The 13624-nt window shown below is 35.0% G+C and overlaps 1 protein-coding gene across 1 annotated transcript in view; it reads left to right on the top strand.

The window, feature by feature from the left end:
- MCCC2 (methylcrotonyl-CoA carboxylase subunit 2) overlaps positions 1 to 13624 on the top strand; it is a 37323-nt gene that overhangs the window by 19978 nt on the left and 3721 nt on the right. Inside the window, exons 8-16 of the mRNA XM_071424582.1 lie at positions 1178 to 1242; positions 2145 to 2244; positions 3155 to 3250; positions 4416 to 4488; positions 4687 to 4763; positions 6786 to 6852; positions 7120 to 7276; positions 8045 to 8159; positions 9388 to 9473. Coding sequence (XP_071280683.1) covers positions 1178 to 1242; positions 2145 to 2244; positions 3155 to 3250; positions 4416 to 4488; positions 4687 to 4763; positions 6786 to 6852; positions 7120 to 7276; positions 8045 to 8159; positions 9388 to 9473 — 836 coding nt within the window. The remainder of the gene's footprint in view (positions 1 to 1177; positions 1243 to 2144; positions 2245 to 3154; positions 3251 to 4415; positions 4489 to 4686; positions 4764 to 6785; positions 6853 to 7119; positions 7277 to 8044; positions 8160 to 9387; positions 9474 to 13624) is intronic.

The following is a 13624-nucleotide window of genomic DNA, read 5'->3' as shown; positions in this document are numbered from 1 at the left end:
ATTAGTGTGCCACACCTTCATATTCCATGGGTAATTCAAATTTCAAAGCAAGAATCCACTGTTGAAGAACTATCTATACTTAAATTTGGAAATTTGACAGTTTGGAAGAGTGTGAAAATATATATATGTATTTTTATAATTGGTGTGCTTCATTGTTAGATATGAAACTTGGAAACTGAAATCTGTTTTGGAAATGATGATAGTTTTCCCTTCCCTTGCTTGTATTCTACTTTTGTAATCTCTGTGGGTGATGAATGGTTTCTCCAGCTTTCAAGGAACCCTTTTCAAAGTACTTACTGTAGCGTAGAAATGCCTCAAGAAGTCTTCTAAGTTGTTTTGTTGTTTTTTTTTTAGCCCCAGCAGTAAATGATACTGTTTTGTTCTAAGAAACATTTAAATTACCCTTTCAGGTCTAAGATTACACAGATCTAGGCTTTGGATTGTGCAGTCCAGGTACTTTTATGGAGATGTTGTACTTCCTCCAAGCAGTTACATGCCACTGATATGCTCTTTTAAGCACTAAATTAATGTGTATTTACTGGAAGGTTTAGAAAATAAAAACTTCTAATGGTTGTTTAAACTACTAATGTTAGTATTTAATAATAATAATAATACTATAGTATTTAAATTTATAGTAATAATAGTACTAATAGTACTAATTAATAATTAATAGTAATAATAGTACTAAAAGTATTTAAATTACTATTTAAACTAGTAGGTTAAAATTCACAGAAGTGTTTATGTAGAGAGAGCAAAATTGAAAAATCCTACGTTTCCAGTGTATTGTTTGCTTGAAACAATGCTTGGAAATACTCCATTTGAAATTTCATAGTAAGTGCTCAGAAAATTTTAGTGAAAAAGCATATTTATGAATCTGAAGGATGTGTAAGTGTATGCACGCAAATTATGAACACAGCAGTAAGTATAACAGTGGAGAGTATCTTTGTAAATAAAAACTACATATTAACACTAGAATAAGCATGCAAAGTCAAAGAAAAAAAAATTACAAGATTCAGTGTTGTCATATTTTGATGCTCTGAGGGAGAGTAAACAGGGAAATATGATTAATGAAGAAGAATTTTGCAAAGATCTCTATTATTACTGTACCTAAGATGGTATAAATATTAATGCAGGACAAGTGTCAACTGTGGAGCTCATTTTCCTTTCCTTGTGTTAGGTTAAAGCAGCAACAGGTGAACAGGTATCAGCAGAGGATCTTGGAGGGGCAGATCTTCACTGCAGGTTTAAAGAAATATTTTCCTAGAGTTAATTTCTTCCATATGGTAGACTTCCCTTTCCCCTTCCCCTTCCCCTGCCCTTCCCTTTTTTTATTTTATTTTGATTTTAGATCTTTCTTAAGCTGTGTTTACCTTTTGAAAATTATTTCTGTAGTATCTGATGCTGACTGATTGTTTTATAGTTAGAATATCACAGTTACATTGTGTTACTCTGGTTAGCATTGTTTCCTTCATTTACTTTAAAATACATGTCTAGTGTACTTCAGCATAATGCATAATACGGAGGACTTTAATACTGAGTGTTAACAGAATAATATGTATTGAGAAAGATAATGCATTTTACACATTATATCTTTCTTACTGTCATGTAGAATTCACTACAAGCAAGATCAAAATAGTTGGGCTTTTATAAAAAAATACTTCTTATCAAACCCAAAACATATGTGCACATTCAAGTTCTGCGATTAATAATAAACAAAATTAGATATTATTGCACAGTAAGTTATGCATTGCTGTATAATAAACACTTATTTGTTTCTTCAGTTTGAAGTTAATAAAGAATTATTTTGAAGGGCAGTTCATGCCCTTTTTGTAAACATGTTTTTCTTTATAATCGAAATTAATTTTTGGGGCACATGAACAATGCTTGTTATATTTTATATTGCCATTTAGATTTTTTTGTTTCCTGCATTTTATTTCATGTCTGATAACTTGAATGTACTATTTTGAAGATAAGGTCAGGCATGGGTTTTATTTTTAAAGTAATTTCATAATAAAACAGAGCTGAATTGTTTCATCTATATTTTCAAGATCTAAGAAGCTTTAAAATGTCAGGATTTCATTGTCTGATTTATGTCGGTTTTTTTTCCCTGAAGTATTCATCTTTCTATTGTTGTTTATGTACAGAAAATCTGGTGTAACAGATCATTATGCTTTGGATGACAATCATGCACTTCATCTGGCAAGGAAAGTTGTAAGAAGTTTGAATCTCCAGAAGAAAGTAGATGTAAGTGTATAGAGTCTGAAAACACTGCATTGTTGAACTTCTGAATGCTTTTCTCTGCCTGATCGAATAACATTTGTTTTATAGAGCACATGTTTGTCTATGACTTTACACATCTAAAAATGAAAGTTACGGTTCTTGTCCTTAAATATTTCTCTCATGCTTCAGTTCTGCAATTACATTTCTGCTGTATTATTCCCAATAAAACTACTGGGATTAAACGCAGGAATGAAGCAACTAGAAGAGTGCTTCAGAGTTATAGAATTGAACTTTTAGATTAATCCAGTCTTGCAAGATACTTAATTTTAAACCCACATGATTGTTTTCCATGGACTTAAAATTAGATACCTGCTAAAGCATCTTTTTGAGTAGACATTTTCTGAGATTATTAGGGTGTTGAAAACCAAGGGGATAGACCTAAATCTTAACAATGAATTGTATTAATTTAAGAATTCCTTGTAGTAAACGGGATGGATTGCATATGAGGGTGGAATTGCTGTATTTATTTTAGTAGGAGATATGAGAGGGTGAATGGAAGTTCAAGGAAGGCAAGGTACTGCATTCAGTTGTGTGACAAAATCTTCAGCTGTTTCTCAGAATGCTGCCTGCCTTAGAGGGCACAGGGGAAAGTAAGCAAACAGGAGGACATGCCTAATTTTTTATAACATGGAAGAAGGGGAGCACATATGGACATATATGCAGGAGTAGGAAAAAGGTAACAGTAAGTGAGAAACTGTTATCAACCTTCAGTTTAGGAAACTTGGTCTGTATGCAAAATGACAAGGCAGTACAGGCATTTTAATTTTGTTGGTGAAGAGAAGTCTGTGCTCAAGGAAATTGACAAATTAATTGTTTGAATTTTTAAGTCATAATCTTAACTTTGTTGTGTAAATTGTTTGTTAAATTGCTATAGGTGACTATAGAACCATCAGAAGAGCCTTTATTTCCAGCTGATGAAATATATGGAATAGTTGGTGATCAGCTAAAAAGAAATTTTGATGTCAAAGAGGTATGAGTATTAATGCAAGATCCATATGCCCATATATACATGCATCTATTTTCTTGCAGGAAATCACTCTTTGTATTGCCATAATTGATAATACCCGATTTGGGTACTTACTTTATATTTTTGTCCAGCAAATGCATTGTAATAGCAGTGACTTGTTGAAAATATAATCGGTTTTGGTTATACTTTAGAAAAGGATGAACAAGGATGAGAGATTGGTAACATTCTGAAAAATGTTTGGCAAAGTATTCTATGGACTTGCCCATGGATATGAAGGCTTGCTTTTTCTCTCAGTCCTGTGAAAGATTGTTTAAGTAATTATGGCGTATAAGCACACCAAACAATTGAGCTTTGTCCCAACTGCATACAAAGACTACTGCACCCTACTGCAGGTTTAATGTAATTATCTGCCTTGGAACCTTCATATGAGCCAGCAGGCTTTCTCATATTTTCCACAAATCTCACATTCAGAGCCTTTTTCACTACTAGCCAAGTATGTATTTTAGCAAGAGTCTTATTATGTACCCGTCTTAAAATATTTGGCAGAAATTACTAGGATTTGCTTTGCATTCAGGGGAAAAAGAGATGAACAGTTTCATTGAGTTTCTTCACTCTCAGAAGTTTGAAGAGTTTGGATTTATGTTCTTTTAAAGTGGAAATAAGTATCATCTGGCAAATCTTGCTAGCAGTGGATCTGTATTTATAAAAATGGCTCCTTTGCATCACCGAGAAACCTCAAATCAGATCTTCATTATTTTTGTATGTCGCAAACTCAAGCAAGCCAAAAAATAATCATATCTCTAAGAAAGTGACTCATGATTGTACATGTGTTTTCTTTACAAATGAGAGGCTATTGATTAATGTTTAATATAAGCAGAGGTTTTTCTTTGAAATTCAACTAGTGAGGAAAACATTGTTCCTGTGTAATTTAGCTATTTGGTTAGAACATTCTTATCTTGAAAATCCATTTTTTACAAACACGTGAGTGAATCACACTTAAAAAACTACATGGGCTTTGCCTGCCATCCAGACTGTTTATATGGTGGACTGCTTGATGTTCTATAAATGGAAAGGTTTTAAGTTATATGTTGTCATGGCCGTCCTTTGTAAACAATTAAAAACCTTGAAGGATTAAGAGTTTAATGTTATTTTTCCATTTCTTCTTAAGGTCATCGCTAGAATTGTAGATGGAAGTAGATTTGATGAATTCAAAGCCTTGTATGGGGATACTTTAGTTACAGGTACGTAGAAATATAGTTATTCTGTATATGTTCCCACTGATTTTATAGTTGGATTTATTCTGGCTCACCACTGATATTTTTAATATGTTTATTTTCAGATGAATAGCATTTTTTGTTGCCAGGAGAAAGTCTTACCTTTATATGCTATGGAAAAATAAATACATGTGGAAATTTATGAATTAATCTCTTGTCCTTTAGGATTTGCAAGAATTTTTGGTTACCCAGTAGGAATTATTGGAAACAATGGAGTTCTTTTCTCAGAGTCAGCAAAAAAGGTAAATAGATTATTAGCTTTTTTGCCATTGAGAAACAAAACTTCTGGTGGACAACCTGCTCTTGAGAGGAGGAACTTTTTTAAATAATGAAAGAGAACTGGCTCCATGTTTTTCATATAAATGCAGAACAGGTATAAGCTGTTAATAAGCTGAAAAAAAAACTGACCATAATTTAGAAAAGGTGTCTGGTAGATTTTTCTGATGTGAAGAAGATCGCCAACATCAGACCAGCATTTGGATTCATGTGAATACAGCATAGTTGAAATAGTATATCCTGAAACTTGCATCTGTTTCAAGACAAGTCCATCCTGATTACATCAAATACCCTATTGGGTATTTCTAAACTCTAAACCATGAAGTATATGGAAAATCACATCTTTGTTTTTGTAATAACTGGAAAATCTTAAACCTGAATTCCAGTACTCAGTTCATTGGTTTACCAGTTTTAATTTTCATATTTTGCTCTGGCATCTCCTGGCTTAGAATAATGAGTTAATACCTGTGCAGTCTTTCAAAATCTGTGAGCTAAAACACCTGTTTTGTGAATGAAAGGCTGTGAGTGAAGGAATATTATGATTTTATCACAATTAACAGTGCCCTACAGTTTGAACTTCAGGGAATTATGGTGATAAAGAGTATCTGGGTATTGCAAAGTGTTTACCTTGGTCTGTGTTGCTTGCTTTAGTTTTTTATTTTTTTCAAGAAACAACTGTCAGTAGAATTTTTTGTAATAGCAATTATATATGCTAGTTTTATTCTAACAGGCTTCTTGAGCTAACAGTGAGGAAATTGGTATTGAGAATATACAGAAAAAGGAAGCATTGATGAAAGGTGGAGAAAGGAAGTAATTTTACTGGATTTATTGCTGTTATAAAATAATACGCAAAATTGAGTTTCATGTGCTGAAAGAATACTTCCAACTTGAAGCACTGTAGTACATGACATTTTTTTCATCTGAAATTTAACAGTTACAGTTAGAAAATAACTCTTGCAGTATTTCTAATAGTTTCATTATTTTTCTAACATTTTAGTGCTACAACTTTTTTTCCTAACAATGAAAAAAAATGTAAGAAATATTCATTTTCTGACTTCTACTGGCAGATCAGTACTGTAAAAGGAAATTCACCTCTACAGAAACATTTGTCCATGATGTTGGTTCTATAAGCAACATGCCTTAGCAGTACTCCTTTCTTTTCTTGCATTTTTGTAATGAATTGTTGCACATTTTCCCTGTGATCATCACTATGCTATTCACATGTTTCTCTGAAGATTATACTTAATTATTTTTCTCACTTTTTTTCTTTTTATAACCTTTGCAGGTTTTATATAGTGAAGAGGTTAGATATTTTTTTCACTTGTTGTGCTACATAGCCTTGTTTTGTTTTGTTTACCAGCAAGTGTATAAATAAGCTGAGGAACTTTATTGATATCGATTGGTTGAAACAGAGGCTTGGAATCTACTATTTGTAACTTTGCTAGGAAATTGGTCTTTTGCTAGTAAATAGGGAGAGGGCATCTGCCTTCAGGAAAGGGAGAAAATGTTACAGCAATTGACAGGGCCATGGGTAAATAATGTATATGCACCTTTCTCAGTTTTAGAGAATACTTTTATTTTGTACAGAAAATGGAGAGATATGTTTTTCTGACTGACTGACTTGATTCCTCTGACACAGTCCTACCAAGTCAATATCAGAAGCCACACTGGCACTGTCCATGGTTTAACTGCATATTGGCTGAGTTGCAGCAGTTGAGCTTTTCAGTGTTAGTAGTAATGATTTTAAGGATATTATTTGTTTTACCCGTGGTCCCACACAGTTTTGGAGACCTCTTACTTCTGCTACAGTGAACGCATGTTTTGCAGTTAACATTGGGTGAGGGAGAAGTAGTATAGCACTTCCTGATGGAAATACTGTGATAGACTTCTGTGGAAGGATTTAGCACAGGCTTCAGGATGCTGGTAGTGATAGATTCATTTTTCCAACTTTTAATGGCTTACTCTTTTCTTTTTTTTCCTCTCCACAGGGTACACATTTTATCCAGTTGTGTTGCCAGAGAAATATTCCCATTGTATTTTTGCAGAATATTACAGGTGAGTAAGATCAAGTTTTTGAGGTTTCACTTCATTGTAGACTTTGCTGATAATTGTTGAGGCTGTGTTCTAGACAGCCTCTTGTGTGCTGTGTAGTACCTACATCTCCAGCCTGTTTGGAAATCAGCCTGTCAGCAGCTGGTGAAAGCCTTGCCTTATGATTTGCTCCTCAGTTCTTTCTGCAATGTGCTGTGAAGCACACAGTATGACATAGGGCACAGTATTATAATATAAACTGAGCCTTCTGTTCTTGTTGTATTTCTTCAGGTTTCATGGTTGGCAGAGAATATGAGGCTGGAGGGATAGCAAAAGATGGTGCCAAGATGGTAACTGCTGTAGCTTGTGCTAATGTACCTAAAATAACCGTCATTATCGGTGGCTCTTATGGAGCTGGAAACTATGGGATGTGTGGAAGAGCATATAGGTAAGTGTTGCTTCAAATTGTTACAGCAGACAGAAATAATTTAAGAAAACATAACCTTAAAGTACCATTCCGAAAAACCATCTGAACTCTTGAAGAAGTTGTGCTATTTGGAAAAGAAAAGAGTTCTTAATGAATACGTTCATAAGAAAATAACAGCCTGAAATTTGTAGAGACTGATAAGGCTCATGATTCACCTTGAATTAGGTGACAGAGGAGACCTTCTAAAAGTAAACCTGTTCACATCTTTTTCTCCCATATCAGTTCTTGGTGGAAAAATTGTAGTCTTAAACAATCATTGGGCAGTATAGGCTGGTCCTTTATTCTGCATTCATAGGAAAAGTATATCAGCTTGTGTAAAAAACCCTTATTCACTTCAATCAGCCTGTTTTTATGAATAAGGCTTGTATAACACCTAAAGATTTTTTTGTTGCCCTTTGGACATGGCTTATTTGATTTTCTAAATTTAGTTTTTCAAGGCTTCCCATACTATGGTTGGGAGTTTAGGAGAAAATTTCCTGTGGGTTGGGAATGTGAGCTGAAGAGATCCAAGAAAGAGAAATTTTTAAAAAAAGGTGAATAATAGAAATGAACAGAATTTTTACATTTTCAAATGTAATGCTGCAAGCATTGAAGTATGTTAATATGCCTTTTAAAAAGGTTATTTTGTAAAATTGTCATACATAAAAATGTATTCTTATCTTGAGTGAAAATTCTTCACCAGGAAATGTGACAATGTCTTACTTTAATGTTTATTATGTATTTTTTCAGTCCAAGATTTTTATATATGTGGCCAAATGCTCGCATATCGGTGATGGGAGGGGAACAAGCTGCAACTGTTCTAGCTACAATAGCTAAGGACCAAAAAGCAAGGGAGGGAAAACAGGTATATCTTTCTTCTTTCATTTCTGGTAAAGTCATTATCACTTACTCTTTTACTGGAGTTAGTCACTTTGTGAGCTAGGAAGGGATGGAAGAGAGTGAGACACCAGTGAATTATCCCAGTGCCAACTAGCGCACTGACAAACATGAAGAATTTGTGAAAGGTTATTGCTTACTTCTTTGAAATGTGAAGATCATTCATATACCATTGTACTTTTGTACTTTGTGCAACAAGTTATTAGTTCTACCTGAGATAAACAACCAGGAATCCTCCTTGGTTTGGGAGTATGAAGGGAAATGTTGGGAAAAGTGTCTTTCAATTATGAAGGTGGCAGTTTTTGAGACAGTTGATCTTTAAATGATTCACTGATTGAGAATTATGAAACTAGTAACAACCAAAGTCTGGAGAGGTTTGGAAAAGTTTTTGCTCATTTCAACATTTTAATTGAAAATTAGAGGTATATTGTTTATGTAATAAACATATCTTACTAAATCTTATAGTAATATTTTATAGTTTCACTGCACATTCTTTTCTGCTCAGTTGGTTTTTTTTTAATTGCAAAGTTTATGGTTATACTACTGCTTTGATCCCATAAGAAGTGGTTTTATTGGTGTCTAAAATTGTTCATATTTATCATGAATAGTTAATCAGAATAGTGAAGCAGTATGAACATATTATCTCAATGTTACTACTTTTCAACACTTGTTCTTTCTGTGAGTAGAATAAACTCACCCTTATCTCTCTCTGTCTTAATTTCCCAAATCCATGATACCCAGAAAGAAGGTCAAGAAAAATAATTAGTAGTAGTTAAATGCCAGTCAAATGTGTTAGAAACTTGAAAGCTTTCTGAATTACTATGACCAGTCTAGATCACGCTGGATCAAGCCCAGTGTTAGAATAGTGCAGACTTACTTTATTAAAAAATCTTGCCAAAGGCAACCCAAAATTTTTTTCCAATACACACTAGCTTCAGAAATTTTTTAAGTTCTAGTCACCAATTACTCTTGTATTCAATTAAGTATATGTTTATTCTCTTTTTTGCACCCACTTGACTTGGAAAGTGCTATTTGAATTTTGTTATCAAACATGCAAAATTGACAATTGTGTGCTAAAAGAGTAAAAAAAACTTCGGGCAGATAATTTAGGCATTTTCTTCAGGTTGATGCTGCATATAAAGCTTCGCTATCATTGGAGAAGAAAATATTAAAGAATATTTTATGTGGTTTTTTAGTTGTCTGAGGCAGATGAAGCAGCTTTGAAGGAGCCAATCATTAGGAGGTTCGAGGAGGAAGGAAACCCTTATTATTCGAGTGCAAGGTAATATACAAATAACTATTCTAACACTTAATTGTAATCATGGGACCTGACTTCTGATTCTTGGTACTAAAGAATAGCAGAATAGAGCAATTGGAAGCAAAGGTTGTGTTTGATGTGCATTCAAACCAATGCCTTGTCTTAGCTCTGGGACCTGGTACCATGAACTGTTTCAGAAGACAGCATGTGCTTGCAGGAAGTACTTCACTGGTTCTGTAAGAAATTATACGGTAGAATGGAATTATATTGTTACATGTTTTATTCTGAATGAGTTTTATATCATTCTTCCCACTGTAGTATCTGGTCACCTTTCTAAAGCTTATTGAACAATATAATGAACGGCTGCATGTGTATTAGGAGGAATTCATTTCAGTGGGGTCCTGCAAGTAGAAGAGGCCAGTGGAAAAGGAGGTAGTAGTTTCAAGATGACCTGAAGCCACTGGCAAATTTCAGGTCATGATCATAGTGGGTAATTGCATTGGATGATAGCAGTGATGGTGTAGGGCTTTAGCTGATGGGTGCTGCATACTCATGTTTGCTGAGAAGTCCTTTGCAGCATTTCGTGCTCAGGCTGATGCAATATTAGTAAATGACTAGGAACTAGTTAGGCTAATGAAACAAGGTGGCATCCTGAAGTGATCCAGATATATGTGGAAAGTAGCCTGGGGGGCTTTTTTGGCCTTTGATGGTTATTCTCCATTAGTTTCATCCTGTCAGTACTAATCTTCCTGCATATATTTCTGCTTGTGGTATCCAAAGGTAATTTTCTACAGGCTCTCAGCTGCTAATGATGGTAGAGGGTAGAAAATTTCAGTGACCCATATGTCAGCTGTGAAAGCAGCAGAGCTGGCAGTGAACAACCCAGGAGACTTGTGGAGTATGTAGAGAACAACTTCTGGTGCAGGTGTCAGGCAAGGTGATACCGAGGTGCGACGTTCCTGGGCCGGGCACTCACCAGTGCAGAGGGGCTCACTGAAGAGGTTATAGCTGGAAGCAGCAGGCACAGCCTGGTCGAGTTCAGGATCTCAAGGAATGTGAGGCAGCAAAGAGAAACTCCAGCCCCTAAAATTTGGAAGAGTGACTTTCCAGATGTTTAAAGGGTTAGTGGATGAGATCGCCTGGGAAACTCCTTAAAAGACAGAGGGGCTGATTAGAGCTGGCAATTCTTTAAAGACACTTTTCTTAGAGCACAAGAGCTCTTTATTGCTGTGTGTAGGAAATTGAGCATGGAGGAGTGGAAACTGGCATAGCTGATCAAGGATTTTCTCCTCAAACTGAGGTGTAAGAAGGAAGTATACACACTGTGGAAGCAGGGGCAGGTAACCTGGGGAGAGCTTCTTCATGATCAGAAGTAAGATACGAAATGACTGTTAACTTTTACTCTTTTGTGTAGTGATAGTGGAACATACTTAACTGAGATATTTATACCTGGCAAATCAACATTAATTTTAATGTTTCATCAAATGAATACCTTCACCAAGCTTGATCTTCTATGGGTAATAAGAGAAATAGCACAAAAGTTTTTAAAAGCTGACCTTTAACAGCTGACTTTATGCTCTAAGGCAAGAAGGAAAAATGAAAAAATATGTATCATTTTTTATAACCAGATTTTAAGGAGAAGAATATTCCACTTATATAATGACATTTAAAATGAGTCAAACTGTCCATATTTAAAATTAATCCCTACCCCAGAGAAGATTAATAATAGGATTTTTTTTTACATTTGTTTTTTTTTTATATGTTCACTGGAAACATATTCTTTTACTCATGATTTATTTAACATACAATATATTAGATATATTAGCAATATAAAAACTTATCTGCTCCCAAAAACCCACAGATGATTGACAGTATTTACAACAGTAAGTTACTAAACTGTAAGAAAGCAGTTTTGCATGTAAAGTTAAGACTAACATTAAAAAAATCACATTTTGAATTTTTAATAATGTCTAATTTTTAGACATGAAACTTGAGTGTTTCATGTCAACTTTGTGCTCTCTGATGAACAACGTTTACCAGTTTATGTTTTCAGAATATCTGGCCATTTTGTGAATTTAAGTTGTTAATCTAGTAGTCACCCCAGCAAATAGCTTAAATTTGCCCAGCCCAGGTGTTAGAAAGCGCTTTTAGTGCTAAGTGACATGTCAGGTTTTTGAAAAAGCAGGGTAGTTATGTGCTTCTTACTGTTTCCTTTTGGAAAGAAAATGTGACGTACACAGATGTAAGTTGGCTGAGAGAAGCGTGGGTCTGGATTGCATGTGGTTGGGTTTGTGTGACGCTGCATTCAAGATAATAAGCCCAGCTGAGACATGAAGTCAAATGTCAGATCTGAAATCCTGCGGAGGCTTACCTGTCTATAAGCAATGAAGGTAAAATGCCTCTTTTCACAAAAGAGTGCTTTTGACAACAGTGTGTGAGTGGCTCAGGTCAAGGCAGTTCTGGCTGGTTTCTCTCACTTTTCAGTTCAAGTAGGTGCACTCTGCATTGTCTAGGAGCTTTTAATTGCTCTCTTGTAGAGTTAATTGGGTATTTCAGTGGATACACTCATGTTTCCTGCCCTTTCATGCTTTGCATTAACTAATTCCTAAGCAAGATTTCAGATCAATAGTTCAGAAGTTTTCATTACTGTGGAGTAGGCTGTCCAAGCAGAAACAATGAGATGAAGTGGATTACAGACTTTGCAGCAAGTGTGCTCAGGGGGAAGGATATACCACTCACCTTGCACCTTGGAGACAACCCTTTCCAATCAGCCAACATCAGCAGCTGCTTATTAGCAAGCATTTGCTGTAATTCAGGGAGGAGTAAACCTGTCCCTTTTGCAGCCCATTCCTGCTGGGCTCCAAGCGTGGTAAAAACCCAGATGATTGTCTACCAAATGTCAGGGTACTGTAATTGAAACAAAATCCAGACAGCCTTTGTTTTGTAAGAGCCTTCCACCAAAGAGGTCAACAAGGAAACTCTAACAAACAGCTTTGCATTTCTGAGAGAACAAAAAATGATAGATGGGCATGCAAAGATTGTTGTCTGTATTGCTGCTTGTGTGCAGCTGGTTTGGAGGCTTCCTCATGCTGTCCTCCTGCCTAATGTCTGCCTCACCCTTAATAGCCATTGAGACTGATGTGACCCTTCTACTTGACTTCATTAGGCTTTGAATCAAGCTTTTAGCAGTAATAAGGAGAGAAAAGGAAAATGCCCTGATGATCTTAAAAGACAAGAAAATATCTCTGTTTATTCTGTTTATATTGTTTTTCTTATAAGTGATAACTTGCTATATGTACAGGATGTCAATACTGTTCCCTGCAGTTGTATTTTCTAATCAGACTTTAACCAATTTTTTGATTAGAACCTTTGACAATGAGCAGTCTTAATTAATGGCAGTCATTAGGCAGCACTGTTTTTAATGAGTTATATTAATCTGCTCTCAGGTTTCCTAAGGATTTCACTGGTTTGCATCTTAACAAATTGTGCAAGCACTTTACTTTAGGCAACTTCATTTCTTTTACTCACACTATCTCAGTTACAGATATTTTATGAGCATAGTGTGACTCATGTTCCTGCAATGGGGATTTAATAGATAGTTTAATTATTAATGTTACATCTCCAGTAGAGAATACAGTTTTCTTTAAACAAAGAGAAGCAGAAGCCAGGGGTGACCATATGAAAGCAGCCTGACTTCCATGCAACATAAAATTTCTGCAGTTGTCAATATAAGTCAATTGTGTTGTTACAAAAAAAGGAAAAATAAAAAACAACCCAAATCTGCCAATGAAATGTGCTTCATGTTTGGATATTTATTACAGCAGTAATCACTGTGAAGTTGTGTCTTGCAAGGTACTGCACTAAATTGGTGATTCTTTTGGAGTCAGTTCATCCCTGCCCTTTCCAGGCCCTGAGCAGATGTGTTGAACATTTTAAGTATTATGAATTCCCTCATTCTGTTTCAATGCGTTTCCTAAATAAGAAAGTTAATTGCAGGTATTTATTGGAGGAAAAATTATATAGAGAGCAAACAAATCTGTAGCAGTCAAAAAACCAAAATTTGCTTAAAAATATAAATTAATGTATTTGAGATTGTTCATAAATTTGGGGTCTTTTTCATAGTCTTAAGAAAACAGAAGGTTGGGATTGATTTCACCTCACAGAACTGCTTTATT

This window comes from Agelaius tricolor, unplaced genomic scaffold (genome assembly GCF_023055355.1).
Source record: "Agelaius tricolor isolate 1412-34295 unplaced genomic scaffold, bAgeTri1.0.p SCAF_4, whole genome shotgun sequence".
NCBI lineage: Eukaryota > Metazoa > Chordata > Aves > Passeriformes > Icteridae > Agelaius > Agelaius tricolor.
This window is presented reverse-complemented; position numbering and strand designations above follow the sequence as displayed.